At 27.0% G+C, this 25,790-nt stretch overlaps 1 protein-coding gene across 1 annotated transcript in view; it reads right to left on the reverse strand.

Annotated features, from left to right (window-relative positions):
- The window catches only part of LOC136983110 (V-type proton ATPase subunit B), a 50,890-nt gene extending 25,324 nt beyond the window's left edge, over window positions 1–25,566 (reverse strand). The window contains exons 1-9 of the mRNA XM_067279746.1: window positions 25,346–25,566; window positions 12,173–12,228; window positions 9,807–9,905; window positions 9,520–9,613; window positions 9,349–9,426; window positions 6,899–7,038; window positions 5,994–6,098; window positions 5,476–5,573; window positions 2,013–2,136 (exon numbers count right to left, since the gene is read on the reverse strand). Coding sequence (XP_067135847.1) covers window positions 2,013–2,136; window positions 5,476–5,573; window positions 5,994–6,098; window positions 6,899–7,038; window positions 9,349–9,426; window positions 9,520–9,613; window positions 9,807–9,905; window positions 12,173–12,228; window positions 25,346–25,448 — 897 coding nt within the window. The 5' untranslated portion in view covers window positions 25,449–25,566. The remainder of the gene's footprint in view (window positions 1–2,012; window positions 2,137–5,475; window positions 5,574–5,993; window positions 6,099–6,898; window positions 7,039–9,348; window positions 9,427–9,519; window positions 9,614–9,806; window positions 9,906–12,172; window positions 12,229–25,345) is intronic.
- Between the last annotated feature and the right edge of the window lie 224 nt (window positions 25,567–25,790).

The following is a 25,790-nucleotide window of genomic DNA, read 5'->3' on the forward strand; positions in this document are numbered from 1 at the left end:
AAGCGCGGACGCAAATGTAAGCTACGTTGGCGGGAAATAGGGCGGACGTCTTTGAAGGCTCTAAGAAAGGGAAGGAACTGATTGGTCGCAGGAGGTAGTAGCAGAATCCCTTAAATTGGAAGGGTGGCAGAAAAACGAGGAGAAAGGGCGAGCGACCGGATACGTGGTGGTCTCTAACACTAGGTAGGCCTTTGAGGCGTATAGAGAGAGTGTTCTCCTCTTGGAAAGTCCTCTGGAAAAAGGTTGGCGTAGAGACGGACGACCACGCGGTTAAGCCATCTCCGGAAAGGTGACTCGTGTTCCCCGGCCAGACAAGCCGACGTGCGGCATCACAGCTTCGATACATTAGCGTACCTAATGTTATTGCATAGTGTACATCTTTGTAAATATTTGTAAATAAACTGTATATAACCACTTATTGAGTGTGGAGGTGTGACTTTCCCGGACCATCTAACGGACAATCTCGAGGCGAAAAGAACAACTCGGGACGGAACATTTGTAAGGTTCACGTGACGAGTAATAAGGACCTTCACTATGTCGAATGCACAAATTCGTTTATTTATAACTAAAAATATTCTCGAAATTTCATCAAAAAAATGCATTTGTGACAATACCTAAATGAAATTCTTATGCGAGAAACAAAAATTGTAATTTGTTTGCAAAATTAATTTTGAAAATTTTTGTTGCTGTTATTTCTCGCATGCGACAACGCAACTTCTTGCAGAGTGTAATGAGACTTCACTGAGTTTAAAAATCAGTTGTGACATCTCGCTTCTATATCAAACTAGAATCGATCTTTCTCTTGAAATAAACAAAAATTATTGGGAGAAAAGAATTGATTCTCGTGGGAGTAAAATATTTTCTTGCAGTAAAATGTAGCCTATGTCCATCTCCAACATGAAAGCTATCTCTGTGCCAAATTTTATTAAAACCTGTTCAACGAATTAGGCGTGAAAAGGTAACAGACAGCCAGGCAGAATTACCTTCGAATTTATAATATTAGTATGGATTAATATGAATTTCTGCTATAAGGGGTACGCGAGTTTGAGCTGTTTCTTGAAGTGGTACGCAGGAAAAACTAATTGGGAACCACTGATCTAAAGTATTGGAGGAAGGCCATTGGCATAAAGTGATTCCAAGTTGGCATTATGAGCGGCATGTATGATTATATCTAAATAGTTCTGAAACTAAAGATGTGATGGAGGTCAGGGTAATGCACCTGGAAACACATTTGCACAGAAGCAGAAGTTGTGAGTTTGATTCCTGCTCCAGGCTGATTCTTTTCTTCCAGAAATTCTAAACTGAAAGAAAAATTAATTAATTATAATTACAACACATAAAATTTCAAACTTTTTAAACAGAACTGCTAACTTTTTCAACAATAACAAATATATATATATACTTATTTTATAACCACTTGGTGTATGTATCTCTATTTGGAGCAGTCAGTAGCTTGAACAAATAACCCAAATGAAACCAAAGTTGGTACACTTACTATTTAAGAAGGGGAAAGAATGGAACAAAAAAAAAAAAAGTTAAAATTGCTGATAGAGGGCACTGTAAAGTTTGAAATTAATGTGTAACACAAAAAGAAAGAATTAAGGTGCAAAACTTATGGCATATCAGAATTTATTGGAAAATGTCACAGTTAATGTGGTTATGCTGTCACTTGGCACTGATGATCTACTTAAGATTCTAGAATACTGGTATGTCTATTGTGCTAGACTATGATACATACCAGTATTCCAGGCAGTGCACAGTGTGCTCAAATATGGAATGTAAAGCATCAGGAGTGATGCTCTCACATGTTGTGATATTCTATCTTTTAAAGCACAGGTTTGAAATACTTCCACAGTACATATTTGATTAGTGACGGAAGTACAAGCTCTGACAGCTTTTCAAGGGGAAAGATTTTTAAATAATCAAATTTTCTTTAATATTGGCTATAGGTGTACTTAATTTTAAAAATATTTTGTATTCTAAGCATTAAATAATTTATTAGAAATATTTACCTCTCTCAAAGCTTCAGCATAAGATGACATATCAGTTAAAATAACTAATACATGTTTCTCACACTGGTAAGCAAGAAATTCAGCAGTTGTAAGAGCAAGACGTGGTGTAATAATACGTTCAATGCTATTAAAAAAGAAAGTAAGTTTAAGATATTCTAATAATTTCTTTTAATAAATTATTATTTTTAAGACAAATTTTTTTTTTTAAATTACAAAAATAGATCAATTAGTAAAGACTATTTTTATTAAATCAAGAAAATGTGCAAAAAATTTAGTATTACTTCTCAACATAATGCTGTTGTTTTTCTACATTTCTCACAGTTTAATGTTTCTTAATGTAATATAATTAAAGAAAACATCATTTATAGCTTCTTTTTAGGTCATTTTAGTATCTACAGATATTAATGATGGATATATTATCTGTCATCAATAATGTAAGCAGTAATTTATTTTCTTGAATGAAGTGTATTTCTGATTATTATTATTGTTTTGAAATTCTTAGATAATCTCCAATCTTCTTAAACTTTAATAATTGACATTTATGTTCTCATTTCTGAACTTTTCTAGCCATTTCTTGAATGATTGTAATTTCTCCATATTGTTTAAACAATTTCTTTTTTAAATTAGAAATTTGACTACTGATCAAAAAAAAATTTTGATCATTGCAAATGTATATCATTTGCTATGATCAATTTCTCACAAAATCAGAGACTCGCATCTTTCTGATTTGAACTATTAGAATTATTTATAAATTGCCTTTACTTTTTGATTTACCCTCATAATTTATTATTAATGTTTCATATATATTTTAAAATAATATATATTAATTAAAATTTGGTCTATTTTAATATTTTAGACCTAATATAAACTAAAGTAAAACATAATCAAGTGAAATATACTATTTCTTTTTACATGAAATTTATGAATGAAACTTTGCAATCCAGTTCACTTTTAAAGTTTAATGATTAGAGTTTGAAATTCTATAATATTCAATTTATTTAGCTCCAAAATCTTTAAAGTTGTAAATGCAAGTCTCTATTCTATCTCCTCCCATTTTCAAGCTCTTAGTTTTATCATCATTTGTTTACTTAATTATTTATTCTATAGATTAAATGTTTTAAAAATTTCTTAAAATCTTTCCCATTACATAAAATAATCTAAGAAAGCATATTTCTTAGCTTTTTATAATTGGGAAAGGAAAAAATTTTAAGTTTTTATATAAATAGAACAAACAGCTTATAATTTTAAAAATTTGTTCACTTTATATATATTTACTTTGTCTTTTCTGAAACCGTGTTCTTACAAAAATTATTATATTTAAATAACATTTAAATTTTCATATGAAAATTTAAAAAAACTTATTAATAGATACAATAATAGATAGACAAATTCTTAAATAAAAATGATAATTTTATTAAAATAATAATAATTATTACTATTAACTTAATACAATTATAAAATGAACACACATTTTGCCATATAAAGGATGATATACTGTATATTTTTTTGTTATATGGTCAATACAAAAATAAATAGATTATATACATATATCTGAATTTAAACAATAATAAAATAATAAACTGTAAATGAAATGATATGAAAACGAATATTAATAAATTAACGAATCATAAAATGTGATTGTCAGATGAAGGAAATGGTTTCATTGTTGTTAATCTTTTGATACATTTTGTTTTATGACAGATTTTCATTATACAATTGAATACTCACATCAAGTAACGTTGCAAGTGCCGAAGTAGCATTTTCAAAAAAGTACAAAAAACTGGAAAATTCCTAAATTGCACTGGAGCAGTTGAAACAATGACTGATTTCAGTTAGAGATGTAGAAATGTCATTTCTACAAAAAATTACATCATTTTCATAACAAAATACTTTAGAAAACAATGATAAAGCACTCTGTGTAAATGGAAAAAATTTGCATGGAAACATTTTAATAGTTCAATATATTTTGGTTTCAAAGTGGGATTGTGCTTTTAAAACACATTTCTCTTGTAACTGATGTTTGATTTCTTATTTATGACACATCATTTTATAAGCAGCATGTTTCAGGGCACTTAACAAAAAAATGCTGATAGAAAAAAAAATAATATATTGCTTGTGACATAATAGCTCTCACTAGTTAAGCATGAAAATACCAATGAAAGCAGATTGTCTGTCAAATAGAAAGTTATGTTTATTTGGATTTACTCAGTATTATTACTTTTATCATAAGACTTCAAAGATCTATAAATACTCAGAAACTTGCATATGAAAAATAAGTCTTCCTTGGCATTTTTCATTGGAAATGGCCTCTACTTTATGCACATGGCACTCTACTTTATGATGGATGTTCTGGAGGCCATCAAAGTGATTCAGAATTTCCTTGTGTGCCCAACTTCTCTTCAACAGCAGTAAGGAAAATGCATCTCATGGCTGTAAAACACCATGGTAGCATGTAATGACAGTAGGGTTATCGGACATAATCTGAACCCACATCACCAAGGTAATTTTCAGACGCTTTGGCCTGAAAAAAAAAAATTTCTAAAATACTAAGGTCCTTTTTGTTACCCTCCATTGTATGTTCCACATTGTGAAATTTGCAGTATGTTGCATACAACATTTTTTCACTCACCTCACTTGGAAACTTTATAGCCTGTTTAATTTGTCCACTGCATGACAAATATTCATTTCCTAACTCTCTCTGCCTTTTGACTTCTTATGATTCCAATTTTCCATTTAACAATGATTTCTCTTTATTAAATTTTGCTTTTGCAGCTCTGAATAGATGAGACTAAACATCTGCTCACCCACCATCTTGTATGCACACATTTCTTCATGTAGTTCATAAAGTGGAAGAATTTTTTACAGTAACCAGTTAAATTCTTTTTAGTAAAGATACCATACATTGCATCATTTTGCAGCACAAAATTTATTATAAAATCTCAATTTGACTGTTTTAGCACTTGCATCATTATTCAATACAAGCCTTCAATTTAATATTTACTGAAATTGAAAATATATTTAATATTCTAAATTTCAAATCTTTGTATTTAAAGCAAGTTTATTTCAAGATGACATTCTATATTTTGAATTATTTGGTTATTCCAAAGTATGTTCTTTTTAATGTTGTAGTTGTTCTATTTGGGCCTGAGCAAGACCTATCAACTAAGTTTAGTCTGAAAATATCTGCAATAATTGTTAAATTATTTGCTAGAAATTAAGGTATGTTTATTTGTCATTTAAACTGTTCCAGTTTAGTGTAATTAATGATTTTGTTTATATGCAATATTCTTAAATTTTTTTAATGTACAGAACTACATTAAATTAATTTATTAATTAAAGAAGTAATTTTATTATTTCTTCTTCTAAACCAATCATACAAGAAACTTTTGTTTAAAATTAATTATCTTTAGAAGATTTTTTCAGAGTGTATTAAATTATTCAATAAAAGAATAATAATACATACGTAGGATCATTGGCTAAATTCAAAAATAAGCAAACATTTTCCATAGAACCATTTTCTTCAAAGTCCTGTTTAAAAAATCTTGCTGTTTCCATATTAACCTTGGGAAAAATTCAATTTAATTATTATATAATACATTGTGCCATTATATAATTTCATAAATGATAAAATTATTTCCAATAAAAATTTAAATAATCAATAAACATTTTGACAATTTAACTGCAAAAGAATAGTTAGTTAAGTGAAAATATAATGTGCAAAAATCCATTAATCTAGTTATCTAACAGAAGAATTCATATTGTTGATAGAAAGATCATACTGTTACTGTTTAACAGAATTCAAATTTGAATCCCACTCTAGTAAGAAAATTTGTTATTTGTTAATATTTATTCAAATAATAATCTGCATGATACTTTTTTAAAATAAATGTAATAAGATAATGGATAAAGTAAAAATTTAATGAAATAAATTCTAAATGAATAATTTATTGATTAAAAATAATGTAATATTCTAAAACTTACACCCATAGCAGCAAATACAATGGCAAAATTGTCATGATGATCATCTAAAATACTTTTTCCTGGAAGCTTGACCAAACCACCCTGTCTACAAATTTGTGCTGCTATCTATATTTAATAAAAATAGTTAATTAAAAAATATGAATATATATTTACAATTAGTTAATATTTAAAAATTTAAAACTTTAAAATCACGAAGAAAAAAATCAAAACACAATAGGTAAGTAAATTTCAAAGAATGATAATTTATTAAAATTAACAGAATATGCCAGAACAACTTTTATAAACATGTTCCTAAAATAATGGAAAATATTAGAAAGATTAAAATAGAATTATAATGAGTTAGAATACCATAATTAAAACAAAGAAAAACGCTTTAATTGAATATACATAAACAGACAGCTTTCAAGTTATTTTTTTCATTCTTAGGAAAGCAAAAATAAACTGAAACACAAAACATTAAATATAAAATAATTATTCTGCATTTAATTCAATTTTATCTGAACATTCTGTAAAGTCCTCTCAGCAATGAGTTCTTATTCAAATTTGCTTTATTGGGAATAAGTAAAATATCTCAAAGTATTTAAAAACTTGTGTAACCACTGTTTATACATATTCTATTATAGCATTTCTCTCAGACAAAATAGAATATGTTGTTATTCAAATAATAACTATTGAATTATCTTTCTTACTTTACTTGTGAGGATTACATCAAAAAGAATAATTTCATTATCCACAATATGAATAGATTTTTTAACTAAAGAATTTCTTTGTATTGTGGATAATGTGAAATTATTCCTTTTGATTCACTTAATAATTAAAAATTTCAATTTTTTCTGTAATTCTGATTATCAGATGTAATAAATATTTTAAAATATCTTTTGTATTCAACATGTTTAATATATTACCTCATTATGAGGCAAACCTGCAGCAGAAAAGATAGGAATTTTTTGCCCTCTTGCTATACTGTTCATTACATCTATTGCTGATATTCCAGTTTGGATCATTTCTTCTGGATAAATTCTTGACCAAGGATTTATAGGTTGACCTGTAAGATTATAATCTTATTAAAATTGAAATTATAATGATTATATCTAACATTTAAAAAAAAATTAAACTTTAAAGTTTTTCATTTGTTAATAGTATTTTTTTCTGAAATGTACCAGGTGAAATTAAAGTATCCTTATTCAATGCTGCCTAGAGATTCAGCAATCCAAATTCAACTAAATCTGGTATTTTAACATGTCATGACTTGCAGCTCATAATCGTGTTTTAGCACTACTACAGCAACAAAAATTTCATTTGTAAAAAAACACCATGCTCTACAGAAACTGTTCAATGCTGCTCAATGTAGTCCCTATTTTAAATATGTAAAACCTGAAACAATAAACAATGTCTTCAACAGCTGATCATAATTGATCCTTTGTGATGCTTCTCATATGCAGTAAGATATTGTCTTTCAGAGCTGCTAAATTTGCAACAGGTCCTCAATAAACCAATGCTTTTTTAAATGTCCCCACAATTAAAAATTACACAAATCAAGATGTAGAGAGCAAAGTGGCAAATACAGTAAAACCTGCAAAAGTCAGAACTTGAAAGAACTATTTTGTTTTTCCATGTCTTACAGCTTTACTGACATTGACAGTTCTTGCCACTTTTCTATTGTGTATATAAATCCCTGAAAATATTTATGCTTTTATGGGATTGAATAAGAAAAAGTTTTATTTTATGATTTACATGTTTATCATTTGTTAGAAATGTCTTCAAATTTTATAAAAATTTTACATATAAGTGAGAAAAGTCCAATTTTTAATAAAACAATCTAATATTAATGGGTCTCAGTCAGAACAATCCTTAGTGCAATGGGCTTCAGATAAAAAAGCAAAGTATTATGGCTCATCTGCTAGTTGTTTATATTAATATATACTCTTTCTTTCCGTTTTTTACATTCATGTTATAATTTGCAGCAGCCTTTAAGTTTATTTTCAATTTTATTATATTGCCAAGATATGCTATTTTATTAATTTTGTTATATTGTTGTTATAATATGTTAATTTTGTTATAATATATATATATATATATCTCAATTTTATGTTACAGTGGATTAATTTGTAAGATACATTCCATTTTAGGATTTCAAATGCATTTCATGGGATATAGTATATTTTGAATGTTTGACTCTTTCTTGACCTTGTCGTATCCCTAATTGTTAAGCAAATAGTCCAGGGTACCGAATCATCAATACCCTGTTAAAAATCGATTTTTATAAAATTTATCGACAACAGATGTCAGCACTTGATGGCAGAGTCTTGTTTATTGTCTGTTTCACATATTTTTGTCCAGGTGGTGTTTTTGTTGACTTAAAAAATTTTAATTAATGCTTTTTTTTTCTTAATTTTTCAGTTCCTGATAATTTTTTATTTTATTTTTAGCATATTCATGCAATAATATTACTATAATAAGTTCATATGCTATAATACGTCAACGTGTTATAAATATTCAAGTTGTGATCTTCAGTTCTGATATTTTATATATTTTTTTATTCTAATCGAAAATATCAGCAAATGTTACATGTATTGCTACTGGTAATCATATGTTTATTACAAAAATATATAATCTCGTTTGATATGAAGTGAATAAAGTATATTAGTTCATTATATAGTTGGTAGCAGAATAAAGTTTTGATTTCAAACAAATGTTTGATATAATGCCCAATCATTTCACAATGAATAAAAGTACATGCATAAGTGTTATATCAAATTGTACAAAACAATATTCTAAATCTTTCTGGCTCAGTGCCAGCAAAAAACTATGTAACTAGACAATGTTAATTTTGACAAAAAGTTACAAATTATCAAGTTTAAATGTCAGTTCTGATATATATAATGTTTTTTCTTATAAATTTTTCTAATAAAATGTATTGAAAATTATCGTTTTTAAAACTAAAGATATTACTAAATGTACATGACTTTTCATATGAATATAATGATAATTTGATTTTTGGTGAATTTTTAAAATAATATCGCCTGAGTGACCTTGACTGACCTATATTGCCCTCAGCCATTTTACAGAAGAAATGTAAACAGAGGGGCGTAGCAAACAGCCAAGAAAGAGTTAAGTAATGCCAATATTTTAAAAAACTGTTCTTTGTTCTAATTATAACTATTGCAATCTGATAATGAGACAAAAACATCTTGAAAAATATGTAATCTTAATTAAAATATTCAGAAGCCTGAATATTTTAGCATTTTTATTGCTAACCATTATTTTAAAAGAAGATGTATATATATATCTGAACATTTCTCATTATGAAAATGTATGTTTGCATGCATGTATCATGCATGAGTGTATGTATTACCTTGAATATCAAGATAATCTTCTGCTAATACAGGTGGTCCTCTATCAATAGGTTTTCCAGAACCATTGAATACACGACCTGCAACAATCAAAAAATAATTATTTTTCAATTTTCATGACCAGCATATTGAGAATTAATTTAAATATTTCAAAATATATAAAAATTTCAAACCTAACATATCTTCTGATACAGGTGTACGTAAGATATCACCAGTGAATTCACATAGTGTGTGTTTGGCATCAATTCCAGAAGTTCCTTCAAAAACCTATTTAGAGAATTTTAAAACTTTACAACTTAATATATTTAAGTAATGTAATCTATTCTTGAAATAGTAATATATTAATGTGAAAACAGAAATTATAGGCATTATTAATAAATTACTCCAAGTAACTTGGTACTCCAAGTAATTAGTTTTTAGAATCTGATTTTAAATATTTCTATAAAATAAAAAATTTTACCTGAACAACAGCTTTAGACCCACTAACTTCCAAAACCTGTCCTGTTCTTTTAGTTCCATCATGCAACACTAAATTAACAATTTCAGCAAACTTTGGAAACTAAAGAGAAAATTTAATAATTGAGCTTAGATTATAAAAAATTAAAAAATGTACCAATAGTGAAAACATTCTGATATGTAAATAATTTTTCAGATGTAGTAAAAATTATGTTCTGCATAGAATTGCTGTATTATGTTTAATTCTTTGTATTTTTAATATTTTATAAAAATTATTTTCTGAAAATTTTTCAATATGAACAAAATATTCACTATTGTATATCTTAAGAAAGTCTTCTAAATCAATTTAATAAAAAGAATCAACTATTATATAAAATGACCAAACTTGATATATTTTCAATATAGACATAGTACTGAATTTTCAAATACAGACAGTTCCTAGGTTATGACATACCTGGCTTGCGCCAATCCAATCTTACAATGCTATTCATAATAAATCTGGTGGCCCAAAGTTACAATGCAATGTCGGCATAGTGGATGATGGTGAAATAGGTATGGGACTTTTTGTTGTTCAGTGTGGTGTAGAAATACAGCAAAGTGAGTGAAAAAGACCATGTTGATCACCATTGTGATACGTTGCTAGCCTGTGCTTTCATTACATTAGTGTATAATGCTTTGTATCTTTTTGCCCTTTATTATGGCTCCAAGCATAAGGTTGACTCTACTGATGGCAATGTGTCAAAGAAAAGGAAAGCCATCACAATGGAAATGAAATTACACATAGTGACAAAAAAATATTCACAAAATAATTGTACAAAATCTTAACATTTTAATATGCATACTGTATATATATTTTATAAAATATTAAAATTTTAAACTCTCTTTTAAAATTTCATAGCATACACTTTGCTTATCACATTTTACAGTACATTACAGAGAATTAATGGCAAATTTAAATATTAACACTGTAATTAAGATTGAAGGTGAAATTTGTTAAATAAAATTTCCACTTTTTCATGCAAAGGTTTAAATAATTTTATGGATAGATGTGATTTACAAGAAAAATACATAGGCTATAGGAAATTCAAGCAAATTTTCAGAATGAATAGTTTTTCCTAATGAAAAATATATTTCATTAGTATTGAAAATAACAAAAATAAAAATTCTGAAATATTATATAACAACATTATGTAATATTCTACTATTATTAGTTAACATTTTTACTACTGCTGTCAAATGAGATATGAGATAACAGAAGTCAGGGAAATGAGATTAGGGGAAATATGGATAAACAGTTTATAACATGGTATATACATTGTCTTGTTGAAATGCCTATGGCAAAATGATATAAAAGATCCATACAAAAAAAAGAAAAATATTGGCATATCTATCAGTTTGTAAAATAGACCAATATATCAGGAACACTCCCAATATGCTAATGTATTGGTATCAGATGAATATCAGTTACATCTCTAATTATTTTATATATATAATTTTAAAATATCACTGTATTTGAATAGTCTCTTTAGCTTTGCCATTTAAGATAATTACATATGATTAAAAAATTCAATAAGATTTGACTGTCATCTCTAAAATCAAAGATCATATTAACAAAATATACTCAATATTCAGATTATTAAAAAATGTAAATCAAAATCTTCAATAATATGGCTATTAAAACTCGCATCTAAATAATCATTAATATACTGCATTAAATAATTATTCAATTTAAATCAAGGATATTCTTATAAAATGTAATATAAAAGCTGCTAAATGGAAACTATATTCCAGCAGCTTATTCAAATATATGCTTTTTATAAAAATATAAAATGACTATTCAGAATTTGTTGCTAAGCCTTTACATATTATTTTGGTTAGTTAATATAAATATAACTTTACAAAGTATTTCTAATATAATTCATACATAATTCAGAATTATAAATTTATTCTAGTAAAACTTGCAAGTTTTGTTTTACATTCTGATTTTAGAAATTAAAAATTTTTGAGAACTTTATATTTCAAACAATATTGATATTATTCATCTGATTATTTCACTTTAAAGATATTTTGTCCTCTAATTATGAATGTTCTCAGTTAATGCATTTTCAGTTTAAATGGTACATTAACTATGAATGATTTTCATATTACATGACACTTTTTTTGGTATAATGTAGTTCTGAAGAAGGTACTACTGGACAGTATATGAAGCATCCACTTAATGTTTTATTTAAATGCTCTACTTTTGTGGAACTGGATACTATCTCATAATTTCTGTCATAATTAGAATCATTCATGTAAATTGTTTCTCATTTTATTTTATACATCCTAATTAATTTCTTAGTTTTAATAAAACATTTAAAATCAACTTACTTTCACACCATCTAAAATTACTAATGGTCCATTCACACCAGTAACTGTTTTGTAAGCTATAATGAATTATAAAAATATGATTTTAGTTTACAATTAAAAAGTAACAAATATATTTATATAAATTTATTAAATGTTAATAAATATTAAAACTTATGAATTTAATGAAAGTCTATTAATCATCATAAATTCTGAAACAAACAATAAAATATAGCACTTTAAAATCAAAACACTAATATTGATTCAGGAATATCACATTAATATGGCAGTTTAGATTCTAGATCATCACCATAAAGCAAATTATAAATGTTTTTACATGCCAGTTCATTTAAAAGCTTAAAAATATGGCCCTAGGTTTAAAAAACAAAAAGAAGAAAAAATATAATAAGAAGAAAAAAATTCTGAAAACACCCCTAAGAGCAAGATGAGTATCAAAAATAACAACAGTTAAATATAATTAAAACGTATTATATTAATGCCTTAAATTAAGTTATTGATTATAACCAAGTCTTTTAATTTATTCTTAGAAAAATTATACATATAATTTTAGCTTATTATCTAAATACTGTATTTACTCATGTATAAGACGATCTCACATATAGGATGAGGCGTGACTTTAAAAATCAAAATAAAGAAAATTAGATTTATTAATACAATTCTAATTTCATTTCATTTAATCACAAATAAAATATCAAATGCACATAAATGCACACATTGTCCCACAAAAATTACTGGCATTTCAAACTTTAAGGAAAAATCTTGTAAAATTGACAACACAATTTGTTCATGTAAAGCTGGACAATCGAAAACTTTTCTGCCAATTCTTAACAGTCAAATCCACTCTCTGTTGATTATACTTATGAATTACTCCAAATTCTGATTTCCAAATAATCATCTGTTTTCACATGGGAATGGATTAAAACTTAGATCTCCTGTGCGATTTTGGAATTTTAATTTGAAATTTAATTCAAAAGATTTGCTTTTCTTATTGCTATTCATCTTTAATCCTGACAATACACAAGAACGATTCAAACGACTTACATAAAATACTTTGGTTTTTAAACACCAGAGGGTGAGCATCTGGTAAAAAATGCAAATACATGGTTCACAAAAAATTATTGCAAAAACACAAAGAATCCTTCACTCGTGTGTATAGGACAACCTAGGTTTTTGAAGCAGTAAATAAAAACTTTGTCTTATATGCGTCTTAAATATGGTATATTCCAGCAACAATAATCATTCAATTTCTTCTATAACTAGCTTGGTGAATATGAAACAAATTTGGACAAAAGAAATTTTGTAGTATTTAGTCATGAAGATAAATATAACCATTAAAAGGTTATCTATCTAAACAAATTTTATCGGAAATTACAAGATTTGCTTTTAAAATTTATTTTAAAAAATTAAAAATTATGAATTTTCAACATGTAATTACAATTTTGCTACTTCATTACGGCAATAAATTTTTTGAAATAATAAAGCAAAAAGTTTATTATATAATATGTAAATTTTGTTTTATATAAATATAATTATAATTATTATTATTGCAACTCCATTTTCTTTAGAAAAGAAAATGGAGTTGCTATTAAGAAATTGTACTTTGCTTTTGTAAAATAATCAATGACCAGATAAAACATTGCTAAAAGCAAAAGATTATTTATGATAAAATCCAGCTTTTAACATTGATAAATCTTACAATTAGTCATTTATAAACATTACTTTTTAAGTCTAATTATACTAATTAAAAATAAAACTTCTTAAGTATCCTTATGGTATATTTTGTACTTCGCACAATCCAATTTTGATTTTTATTCAATGTCTCTTGTATATAACAATCAATATTTTGATTACTTTTAGATGATATTATATTTAGCCTAATTTAAATGATGTTTTATTTTATATTTCTAAATAGTTATAATTCCTAATTTACACTTCATATTGTTTAAATGACTTAAATTATCATTATTATTTTTTAATTGAACTCAAAAATAGTGCCACTTAAAAATAAATTGTAATAAAATACCATAGTTCTAATGCATAAGGTATAATTATCTAGTCTGTCTGTCTAATATTAAGAATCGTTTTCCTGAAATACATTCTGTCAAATAAATATCAGGAATTGTCCATTTCAAAAGCCTGTGTAAAAGATATGAAAACAAGCTTTTTGCTATAAGTTGGTACTAGTGTACTTAATTGTCATGTGAATTTGTAGCACCACCTATCAACCAGTTTATTTACAACTTAAGGTTTTGTTATTGAATGTGAAATGTGCTTTGCGATTTTTAAAATGGACAGAAATATTGAACAAAGAGTTCACCTCAAATTTTGTGTTGCCAGTGAAATTTCTTGTGCTGAGTTGTTGAAAATGTTACATAAGGCCTAGGGTGAGTCAGCTTTATCCAAAACATGTGCATATGAGTGGTACAAAGCATTTAAAGATGGCCAAGAAGTGGTGAAAGACTTGCCTCATTCTGGTCGACCTTCAACATCTTTGAATGATAAAAACATCGACAAAGTGAAGGAAATGGTGATGGAAAATAGTGATTCAAGCTTGAGAGAGATGCTCAGAATCTGACATGTCTCACAAATCTGTTCACACCATTTTAGATGACATTTTGGGCATGAGATGTGTCACAGCACAACTTGTTCCAAAGGAGCTGAATTTTCTTCAAAAAGAGTACTGAAAAAAATTTTCTGAAGACATGCTTGAATGAGCCAGTTCAGACCCTACATTCATGAAATGCAACATAACAGGTGACGAGATGTGGGTTTATTAGTTCAACATGAAAACCAGCCAACAAGTTTTGGAATGGCACTTCAAGAATGAGCCAAAACTGAAAAAAAAAAAAAAAAAAAAAAAAAAAAAACACATCAAAGTCACTAAAACATCAAAATCATGTTGACTTTTTTTTTTATTGTCATGGTGTTGTCCACTTGGAATTTCTTCCACAGGGACAAAAAATATTATCTGGGTGTTATGAGGCATTTGAGAGAGAATGTTCACCAGAAACAGCCAGATTTGTGGAAGAACAATTCTTGGGTGTTGCACCACAATAATGCGCTGTCTCACACATTGACCGTTGTATGTAAATTTTTAACCAAAAACTGAACAAATGTCATCAACCAAGCACCATATTCACCAGATGTGGTCCTGTGTGACATTTTTCTCTTCCCTAAACTTAAATTACCACTTCATGGAAGATGTTTTGAGTTGATTGATGAAATAAAACAAAATTCACAGAGGGAGTTGCAAGCCATACCAAAAGCATTTATAAGAAGTGTTTTGATGACTGGATTATTCATTGACAGAAGTGTATTGCATCAAACAGGACCTATTTTGAAGGTAAAAAAATAAATTTGGATGATTAAACCAATATTTTGTATTTTATTTAACAATTCCTAGCATTTATTTGACAGTGTACATGCAAATGCAAATTAAAAAATAGGAAACTTTTTGATATAGAGAAAAACAACAAGCAAACCATTTTCACTGATATACATACTATTGAAAAGCTGGAAATTTTTTCTTTAAGAGTATAGAAGGTGTTGAGTTGCTTATTGTCAAACTATTTTCATGGAAGACTACAGATAATTTTTGCTCATTTAATAATTCATAGAGATAACTAATGTAAATTAAAGTTTAATTATTTATGAATCATTTTACATAAATTAACTTTAAACTTCATGAATTTTAAAAGATGCTATTTTCACATTAAAAAAATTATATAACTATAAAAATTTTAGTACTTAAGTTAAATGTAGTATCTTAAAAAGGATTATTTATTTTTTCTATTTTAATGTAAATTCTGATGATGAGGATTAAATATCAAATAATGCTTAATAAAGTTTTATGTAAAGTTTAATAATGTGTTGAAAAAGATATTGTTTTTTAGTTATAAAATTAAAGGAATCAACAATACTTATATAAAGTAAATCATAAATCCATTTAGGACTGATTCTTATATGATGTCAAATTTCTAAAAATTTGAATTCAATGAAAATTTTCTCGTGGGTATATCCCACAGTATGGTTAATGAGGAAGAAAGTGACAGTTTAAAAATTGCATAGGAATAATTAGTAAAGAGAAAGATTATAAACTTTTATGTAAGGAACATACACAACAATCAGCATGTAAATAGCACATCAAACATACAATCTTCGTTAAAACAGAAATGAATAACATTTTAACTAGGTTTTATTACAAATATACTTAATCACACTACTTTTTAGAAATCTTCTTTTAAGATAACATTTTTACAGCATTTATATTGCTATGAATATAAATTCAAAATTTATTTAGTTTTAAATTTTGGTGTGATCCATTAATTACAAACTTTTTGAGCCACGTTTCACCCTTCTCCTTTAATCACAATTGTTCATGGATCTTCCTAACATTGAAGAAATTGCTTTAAAAAGTTCTGCAAATATTTCCTAACTGATAGTTTATTCAAGTAAGTAGACTTATAAAGAACCAATTCATATGCCACTAATATCACTAAAAAAAGTGCATATAGAAATGCCATGACTTCTTTCCAATCATGAGCAATTATTGATATAGATTTTCCAATCACCCTCCCCTTGAACTGTATACATAATTAATGAATGCACCTTGCATTACCAAATCTTTTCAAGCAGTTATATATTTTTAATACTGTCATTGATTAGTTATCAAAATTATCATAATTTCTAGATCAGATTAGATTATGTAGCATAATTTTGCATTGGTTTATCAAAGGTCAATAGATCAAGTCTGTTATCATGCAATTTGTTTTTATCATTAACATTTGGCAAAATAAGCTTAATTTATTTTATTCCAATTATATATTATGTGAATTCTTACTTTCTAAATTAAAAAGTATACAATAATTGAAGAATAACATTAATTCAAATTTAATTTTTAGCTATCAATATTTATTCATGCTTTTTAAATCCTTGCAATAAAATATGTTTTTGTATATTTGATCCATGAAGGACAATTATTTCTACATAGAGCACAGTGAAATCAACTTGGTGTAACCACTAATTAGTTTTACAATTATAGAAACTTATTTCAACATAATAATAATCTAATATATTTTTAAATTATCATTTCAGAATAAATGAAAGTACTTACACTCATTTATTATTATTTTTTTTTTACTGTAAATTATGTACTGTACAGTACCTAGTAAAAACAAGTAATATACTATAATTTTAAAAAATTCTTTAATCACATCAAAAATGATTTTCTTTTGATAAAATTTCTGATATTGCTATTATGGACTTGAAATTTAGCAAAGAAACATGTAAAATGCTGATATGATGACTTAAAATAACTGAACAGAATTAACTTCAAATTAGCATGTCAAATATGCATAATAGCAAAATCTTCAAACTAATCAAACTAATAAAATAGCAGAGTGAACTTGACTAATATCATTTAGTAGACTGCTGCAGAGTCTCATTACTTTTAGAACTCTTCTCATACATAATAGTTTTCCCAAGTTCACATATATACATATCAAATTGCAACATAATAAAATGCACTTTTTCAGTGTGGTTTATTGCAGTGAACAAGTGAGAATTTGAGGACATTTCTAAACTCCATGGTGTTGCCACAGTTTTCAATAAAACATTTCTAAACCTCTCCATTAGCAAGAAGAATTGTAAAAGTGACCATTGATCCATATAGATTCATAAATCTCCAACAGTCTTTAGAGCCATTGCAGTTTGGTGACTACCAAAAGAAAATTTAAACTTCAAGATGGCAGCAACCAGAGACAGTGTGCATGTCCTTTGTTAAGACAAAAATTTATCTACTATTCCTCTGAAGGTACTCTTGATTTGCTAGTATCCAAAGAGACATCAAAACTGATGTCTCTCTGCTTGTCCATCAAAGTGACAGTCGTCCAGTTTTTTTGCTCCTGTGGCCTAAGTAATAGCTCAAGAATAATCTGAATTGAATAAATTTGAAAACCAGAATCAATCAGAATCAAGAACACTATTAATAAATTGAGATATATTCAGTGGGAAATCTAGATTACACAGGCAGTGAAATTTTTATTAAAAGATATTCCTACTTCAACTGTAGACCAGTTCAATCTAACATGGCTTTTAAAAGAAACAATTATACAAGGTGTTCTGAGTGTGTATAGTTTTAAAAGAAACATCAGTATAGCATAGTATAATTACTTTCATAAATCTTAACACACTCTTTCTTTGTTTCTTCCATTGCTTCTAGAATTAACATATCTTCTTCCATACTTGATGTAAGACGATTTTTACAATTAAATGGTTTGTAGTCAAAAACAATTCACATAAACACACACACCGCATCAGCCATTATTCAGCAGTAGGGTTTCTCATTTCCCGGTCTTTTGCTTGTGCCAGGATTCCGGGATAAAAGTGAACTGTTTCCCAGGATCCTGGGAAATCCCGGAACAAAATTAATTATTTTTAAGATATACAAATTATCATGAAATCAAATGATATAATTCTTTTTCGTCTTTTAAAGTAATTTAATACGTTCTGTAACCTCCAAAATCATATTAATAATGCTGTGTAAGATATATATTAAAAAATTACCTTTGAATTATGTTTAAATTTTCACAAATAGAAAAAATTTATTAAAGTTTGCTGGAAATTGCAGACAACAACAACAAAATTCTTTGAATTGAGTTAAAAATAAAAAAACTTAGATCAAACTTTTAACTTAGAAGGTAATTTTCATTTTTTAAATAAAATATAGTGCAAAATATTGTAAATTTTTATAAGATTTTAAAAAACAAAGATGGTCGATACAGTACTTCGATCACTCAATCTAATTCTTATTTTAGTAATGAGAAGGTCTTGCTACCAAGAATGCCTTTTCTGATTTAATTGATATGATTGGAATCGTGTTTAATGCATTTAAGAGAAGACAAATATTATGTGTTTTTCACCTGTATCCTGAAAGATTTCTAGTTCGTTTGAGATTGTAGTACTTCTTTTGCTCTCTAGTATTCTTGATTTGTCTACCTCGACTGCTTTAATAGAAACATCATAGCCCAATAATTTGGCAGTTCGTTTGTCTTTAATAATCAGGTTATGAAGAAAAAACTTCATACTCGCAGACTTCGTACTCATTTTTATCCTGGCCCAATTTGCACAACTTGGCATTACGCAGTTATTGAAGCTACTGGGCTTGGTTAAAAATTAAGGCAGCATAAGCACAATTATTCCAGATATTACAGGTAAAGAATTTTGAGAGTCCTGCCACAAATAAGCTACATGTTGATTATTGACCATTTGTGACGTGCCATAACGAGTAAAAATTAAAAAAAACTAATAAGTAAGCTTAAAATTAATAAATACAAATGTATTCTGACAGTTTATGAGTTAATTATACTTTCTATATGCAAAATTTCCTCAACCTTAACACAAAATAAGAAAAAAAGTGAATCTTTAAGAAATTTGTGGAATTCCCCGTTATAAGAAAAATTTCCTGGGTTAAAAAACAACTGGGATCCTGGTATCCTGTTTGAGAAACCCTACTCAGCAGCATTGAAACGTGTAACAACAAATCGTTTCTTCTCTCCCCGAAATGAAGTCATTGTTTTGCTCATCGAGTTTAGAAACATCCTCTTTGCAAAATGGGTGTTGATTGAGATAGTTATAAAGAAAATGGCACATTATAAAAAGAGCTATCACCATGAACTATCACCACAAAACTTTGAATAGAACATTGTATAATAGCTTAAGTGCATTCACAAGTTTCAATTTATTTAGTATACATAGTATCATGTGTGTAATGCAGCTATGATAAGTAGATTTTATAAGTGTCATAAAAATGATAAATACAAAACACAATTTAAATATTAATATTGAATTCTTAATGAAAATGACGAAGAGTGCTACTAAAACTTTTATTTGTTACAACAAACTTATGATATTGCATATACACAGGTGTTCAAACTGACAAGCAGTTTGATAAAGAACAAAAAATGGAGGATGACAAATGTAGTGGCCAATCCTCATCAAAAATGGATCAAAATGTAGACAAAATGAATAAGATCATTTAAATAGACAGAACTATTACCATGATATTACCAAATAATCTGTCAAATTATTTATCAGTCTCTATTAAGGCTAATTAATAATCAGACACAAAGAAATTTGGTACACAAATAATCCAGTAGATCATTTGGCAACACTAATGTGGGTTGATATATATAATATTATAATGAAAGCTGATAAAATTTGTATTGATAATGGTGTAAGGTATCTAAATTTTGTCGCTTGTTACACTCCACATGAGCAAAACATGTAAACAAAACACACCATGAAATGTAAATAAACTAGAAGTGTGGGAAGGCAATAATGTCACTGCCAGGAGAGATATAAACCCCGTACAAGGTAGCATCAGAGGTGTGAAGATACAACTGGCAGTGACCAGCAACAGGAAAAAGATCAATACTGCAGACTTTGTAAGAACAACAACTCACCTGTTTGTTGTGGAGATAGCCCACTGCCTATGTTTTGGGGATTGCTTGTGTACAAGTTTTTTCTGCATATCAGTACTACTGAGTGTAAGTGGTTTGAGTTAAATAAACCTACTTGTGTTTTATTGAGATGCTCTGTCACGTTAACCCTAGGCTGTTAGCACCAGACACTACCTCTGTGTTCCCAACATAACAACAGTCATCTCGCATTCAGTTCAGGTGCTAACTACTGACTGACCCCTACTTACGTTTGTGTGACGAACTTTCCATTAGGAACCTCTGCACTACATACAGAAGTGATGTTACAAAAAATGCATTTCACAAATTTTGAGAGAAAAGTTAAACATGAAGGTTATGAAAATGCTGTGTCAAAAAATATCAAACTAGAAAAAAGTAATATAGTGTTGAAGCCTGCAAACACATTTTGGTTAACAAGAATGTGTTAAAACCATGGCTGATTTTACCATTAGGCAAACAAAGAAAAAAATAGATTGTTAATTACTAAAAATCTTTTAAATATGACATTTTTATGTTCAATAAAAATAATAATATTTTTATAAATATCTACAAGTGTGAGTGTATGTGTGTGTGCTCATGTAAGTATAATATAACACTATGTAGAAGGGCAGCTAAATTTTTTTTGCCTAGAGGCATCAGACACTCATGTACCAGCCCTAACAAAAACATAAGTATCTTACAACAGAAACATTAATTTGAACTTGTAAACTACATGCTGGAAAGAAGTAAGAAGCAAGAGATACTAACCTAACATGTAAATACTTATGACAAATCTTGGATATTTCAATATAACCCAAAACTAAGTAGTAGTCCATAAATTGGAACACACACTTTCTCTGAGAGTAAAGTAAGTTCAAATTGAGCAAATAAAAAATTATGGTCATATTACTTTATGCTATTAGGTATATGTTTGATGAGATAAAACAAAGTAACATGAGAATAGTCTGCCAGGATCTGCCTTCTAAGAGAACTCTTCTCTGAAAAACTAGCTCCTATTAAGTGTCAGTCGTGAAGAAACTGAAAAATTACATGCAGTCAGCTTGTTGGTTGGGTGCAAACCCAGGACCAACTACAAATTGACTATCAAGGAAAAAGGGTGCAAATTGAGATCCCAACCTTTTTGCATAATATCAATTTATTAGTAGTTATAGCATCAGCTGTACCCCCTATTCCTTGATCCATGTAAGAAAGGAAATTATCAACAAACATATATCATAATTGTAGCTGAGTTCAAAGAGACAGAAAATCAATGTTATACAAAACAGATTTATCTCAACTTACATTCTTTTTCCTTGATAGTGATGAAATGCTCAGTAGTTTTATTCACTTGATCACTGATGGGGTGGCTATAAGAAATGTGATTTTGGTAAAATGGGTTCCTTAAAGTTAAGCTATAAATCATTTATTAGAAAACAGAGCAAAATGAAGAAAAGCATGACCAGAAGTATAAAGGTAATTGGATTTTTATTTATCAAAATGTAAAGAGTGTTAGACACACAGTAATTGATCATATAATCCTTTGTGTGTTTAATTTGTGTTCTCACAGTCTTCAGTTATTCTGCATTGCTGTTTCCAATCTTAAAATGCTCATTTGTTCAAATCTTGTGGGATCTCATTTACTTTTTTCTCCATAGTACAGCTATTGTACACACCTCTGCAGAAAAGTTTTGCTTGAGGTAGCTAAATCCAGTAACAGTCAAGCAAACTAGTATCAGGATATTGGTGGAAAGATTTTTTTCACATAATTCCATTCCTCATCTCTTGGAGATATGATTGACCAAGTTTCATGATGTGATAAAGCTTTGTCAGGATAAAACAATTTTTGTCCATCTCTTAAAGATAGACTTCTGAAAGATATTTTTCAAAGAGCAGTTTTAAGACATGGTTTACTATATCTTAAAACTGTTCAAATGTTTTGTTCAAACAAAACATTCCATTTTGGAATGATGAATGATAGCATGACAATGGCCTATCAAAAATAGGCTGAAAATGTTTGGAATAAAGAGAAAATAACTCGACAAATAAAAATTCAGGTTTGTTGTTATAATTTCAACATAATTTCATGATGATAAATTCAGCAAATAAAGCTATCTATTCTCTAAAATAAGAAGTTGACTCAAAGGAGCAAATATGTTGAGTGATAAATAAGAAAACTGAAGAGCTTTTAACAGAATTAAAAAAAGAAAACCATTCAAAAATGTTTCTAACAATAGGAACATTGTATGAATTGGTATATAGAAGCAGAGAGAAGTTATTTTGAAAGATAAGGAAAATAATTAGTATTTTTTTCCTAATAAAACCATTTTAAAAAAAGACTGATTTTTTTGTAGCCAGTTACACATTGTAAGATACCATATCCAAAATAATATAGAATAATTTTTTATTAAATTCTTAAAAAATATATATAGTCTAACAATAAATACAAGATAATCATCTTGTGCTTATCATATATGTATCACTGAAGTGTAAAAGCTAAAGTGAATGCTGACTATTCAAGTATCTACTGTTAATAAAAATTCTATTCAACAACATATAAATAATAACAGATGCCATAATTTAAGATTATAAATTGAAAATAAAAAACAGCATCTTTGATCAAACAAACAATGTATTAATGTTTTTTGATGTTGAATTTAATATTAACATAAAATTTTTAATTCAGGGTTTGTTATTGGAGAAGGTTCAATCTGGGCATTACTGGTCATAATTGTAATAAATGAATAAATAAAAATTATTTTAATCAAAACTTTAGTGTTTTTTTTTTTTAAATATTTGGTATAAAGTTTTAAATATTTAAATATACTAAAATAAATAAAAATTATGATTAGCTCACATGTTTTTTAATTTTAATTCTTTTTTATATTTTATATTTTTGTTAATACTATATGATCATATTATTTTTTTCTTTTGTGAAAGTTAGAAAGTATTAGTTAGTTTTTAAACAAAATTTCAATTACCGGTAATAATTTCATTTTCAATACCAAGAAACCTTACTCAATATATTTACTGTGTATCTATATTTATATAACAAGAAACTAAAAAAATTAAGTAAATGTTCATTTTGACAATACATTTTTTAAATCAACATATGATTTTAAATTTTCTAATGAAAATAAGATTTTTTAAAAACAAAAACTATAAAAAAAAAAACTTTCTTGCTCTATTAAATCTGTAAATTACAACTTGGTCCTCATCCCAATGAATCATCTCAAATGATGGTTAAATCAGATAAGATAGAAAAATCAAGCAGACATTTATAAATGTCAAATAAAAATTCAAAAAACACTGTTCTTATTCTAATAATGTAATTTAAGTCATCATGTAACTGTTCATTTCATAAAAACAATATTTTTCAAATACAGTACTACATAATTAAAAGTATCTATTAATAAAGTTGTTTTTTAATTAAATAAAGCATGTTAATTTATTTGATCAAATTACACAACTTCAGTACTTTTAATAATGTTATAAGATATACAAATAAGAATCAGGCAATTAACTAGAACTTTCAATGAAATGTAATAATTGAAAATTATAAATTGGTATATATAAGTAAATATTTATTCTATGTAATATTCACAATTTTAATAAATATTAAAAGATTTATTTATTTATTATTCTATACAAATTAATTACTTGTTAAATGAAATTATCTTTTTTACATAAAAGAAAAAAACAAGTTATGAAAAAAATAGAAATATAATATTCAACATCTACATTACTGACACTTTTACATATCATGATAGCCTAGAAAATGTTTAAAACATCTACATTAAGTAAAATGTATATTAAATAATCAAAACATTTAACATGTAAACTTATGTGGAAATATACTAAAATATTCAGAATTTTTTTTGTTTTGAATACAAAACAACAATTTTAAACACTAAAAGTAAATAATAATAAATTTTCATATTAAAATTTATCAGAAATTTTAAAATAAAATTTAATAGTTTTAATAGTGTACTACATTTGTATTAAATATAAAGATATAGTTTAAAATTATTAATGATATAATCAAAAACAAAATACCCTATTCAGTTATTAATTATAAATTTTAATTTTAATTTCAAAATTAAAATTTATAATTAGAGAGTTTCTGATAATTAAAAGTTTCTGAAAATTTTAATATTTAATTAAATGAATAGGCTACAATTTGATAATTAATAAAAATATAAATGTTTATATGTATAATTCCATACAATATGCAATTTTTTTTTCTTACTTTATTTCAAAAGTAGGGCATAAAATCATGTTACTAATGAAATGAACATTCTCACCTAGTATGTTATAGAAATTTTCACACTACTTTTATGTCTGAATGAAATTAAAATATTTTTAAATTAAATTTCATCCAGAAACTTATTAAATAATATGGTATTTTTCTATGATCAAAAATATCTGATCACATTTAACAGTGATATTGATAAAATCATGAACTTTGATTTATTTGTCCAATGCCTTAATAGAAAATATACAAAGACATAATAGCAATGAAAATATTTCAAAAAGCTACTTTCATTGCTATTATGTCTTTTTAGACTATTATATCTGAATACAAACGTACAGTACATATCTGTGTATATGTAATTATACACGTGATTATGCTATTTAAATTGCAATTGAAACTGAAATAAGTTATTTCACTACGTGTGTAATATGTATAAATAAAATAAGATTTACATAAAGCTTGACTTACTTAATCTAGGTTGTGATATATAATCTCTAGTTACCGCTAAAGTGTGTTCTTTAGCTGCAATTTTTACATTTATCGGATCCGTAACACCTCCTTTCCAACCCATGCTTATGTAACGTCGGTAAACTTTTCTGCAATAAAGTCACACTCACATGCCGAACACACTAAGAAATGGTATAAATACTGGTCGCTAGATGGCGTTCGTCACTTATTAAAAAGAATTAATTTTGTATTGATTCCACATATTTTTTTTAATTTTTAAATTACAATATCATAATTTAATTTCTTATCATTTACATATTTGTTTTATTACCTTTCGATAAATATTTTTTTAAAGAAACCACATGATATGATTTATCACTATCATGTGATTCATGCATCATGTGATCGATAGCGCCATCTTAAAATTAAAAAGAAAAATTAAGATAAATGATATACAGTATTTTGT

Source organism: Centruroides vittatus, unplaced genomic scaffold (genome assembly GCF_030686945.1).
Source record: "Centruroides vittatus isolate TY-2023 unplaced genomic scaffold, ASM3068694v2 contig_876, whole genome shotgun sequence".
Lineage (NCBI taxonomy): Eukaryota > Metazoa > Arthropoda > Arachnida > Scorpiones > Buthidae > Centruroides > Centruroides vittatus.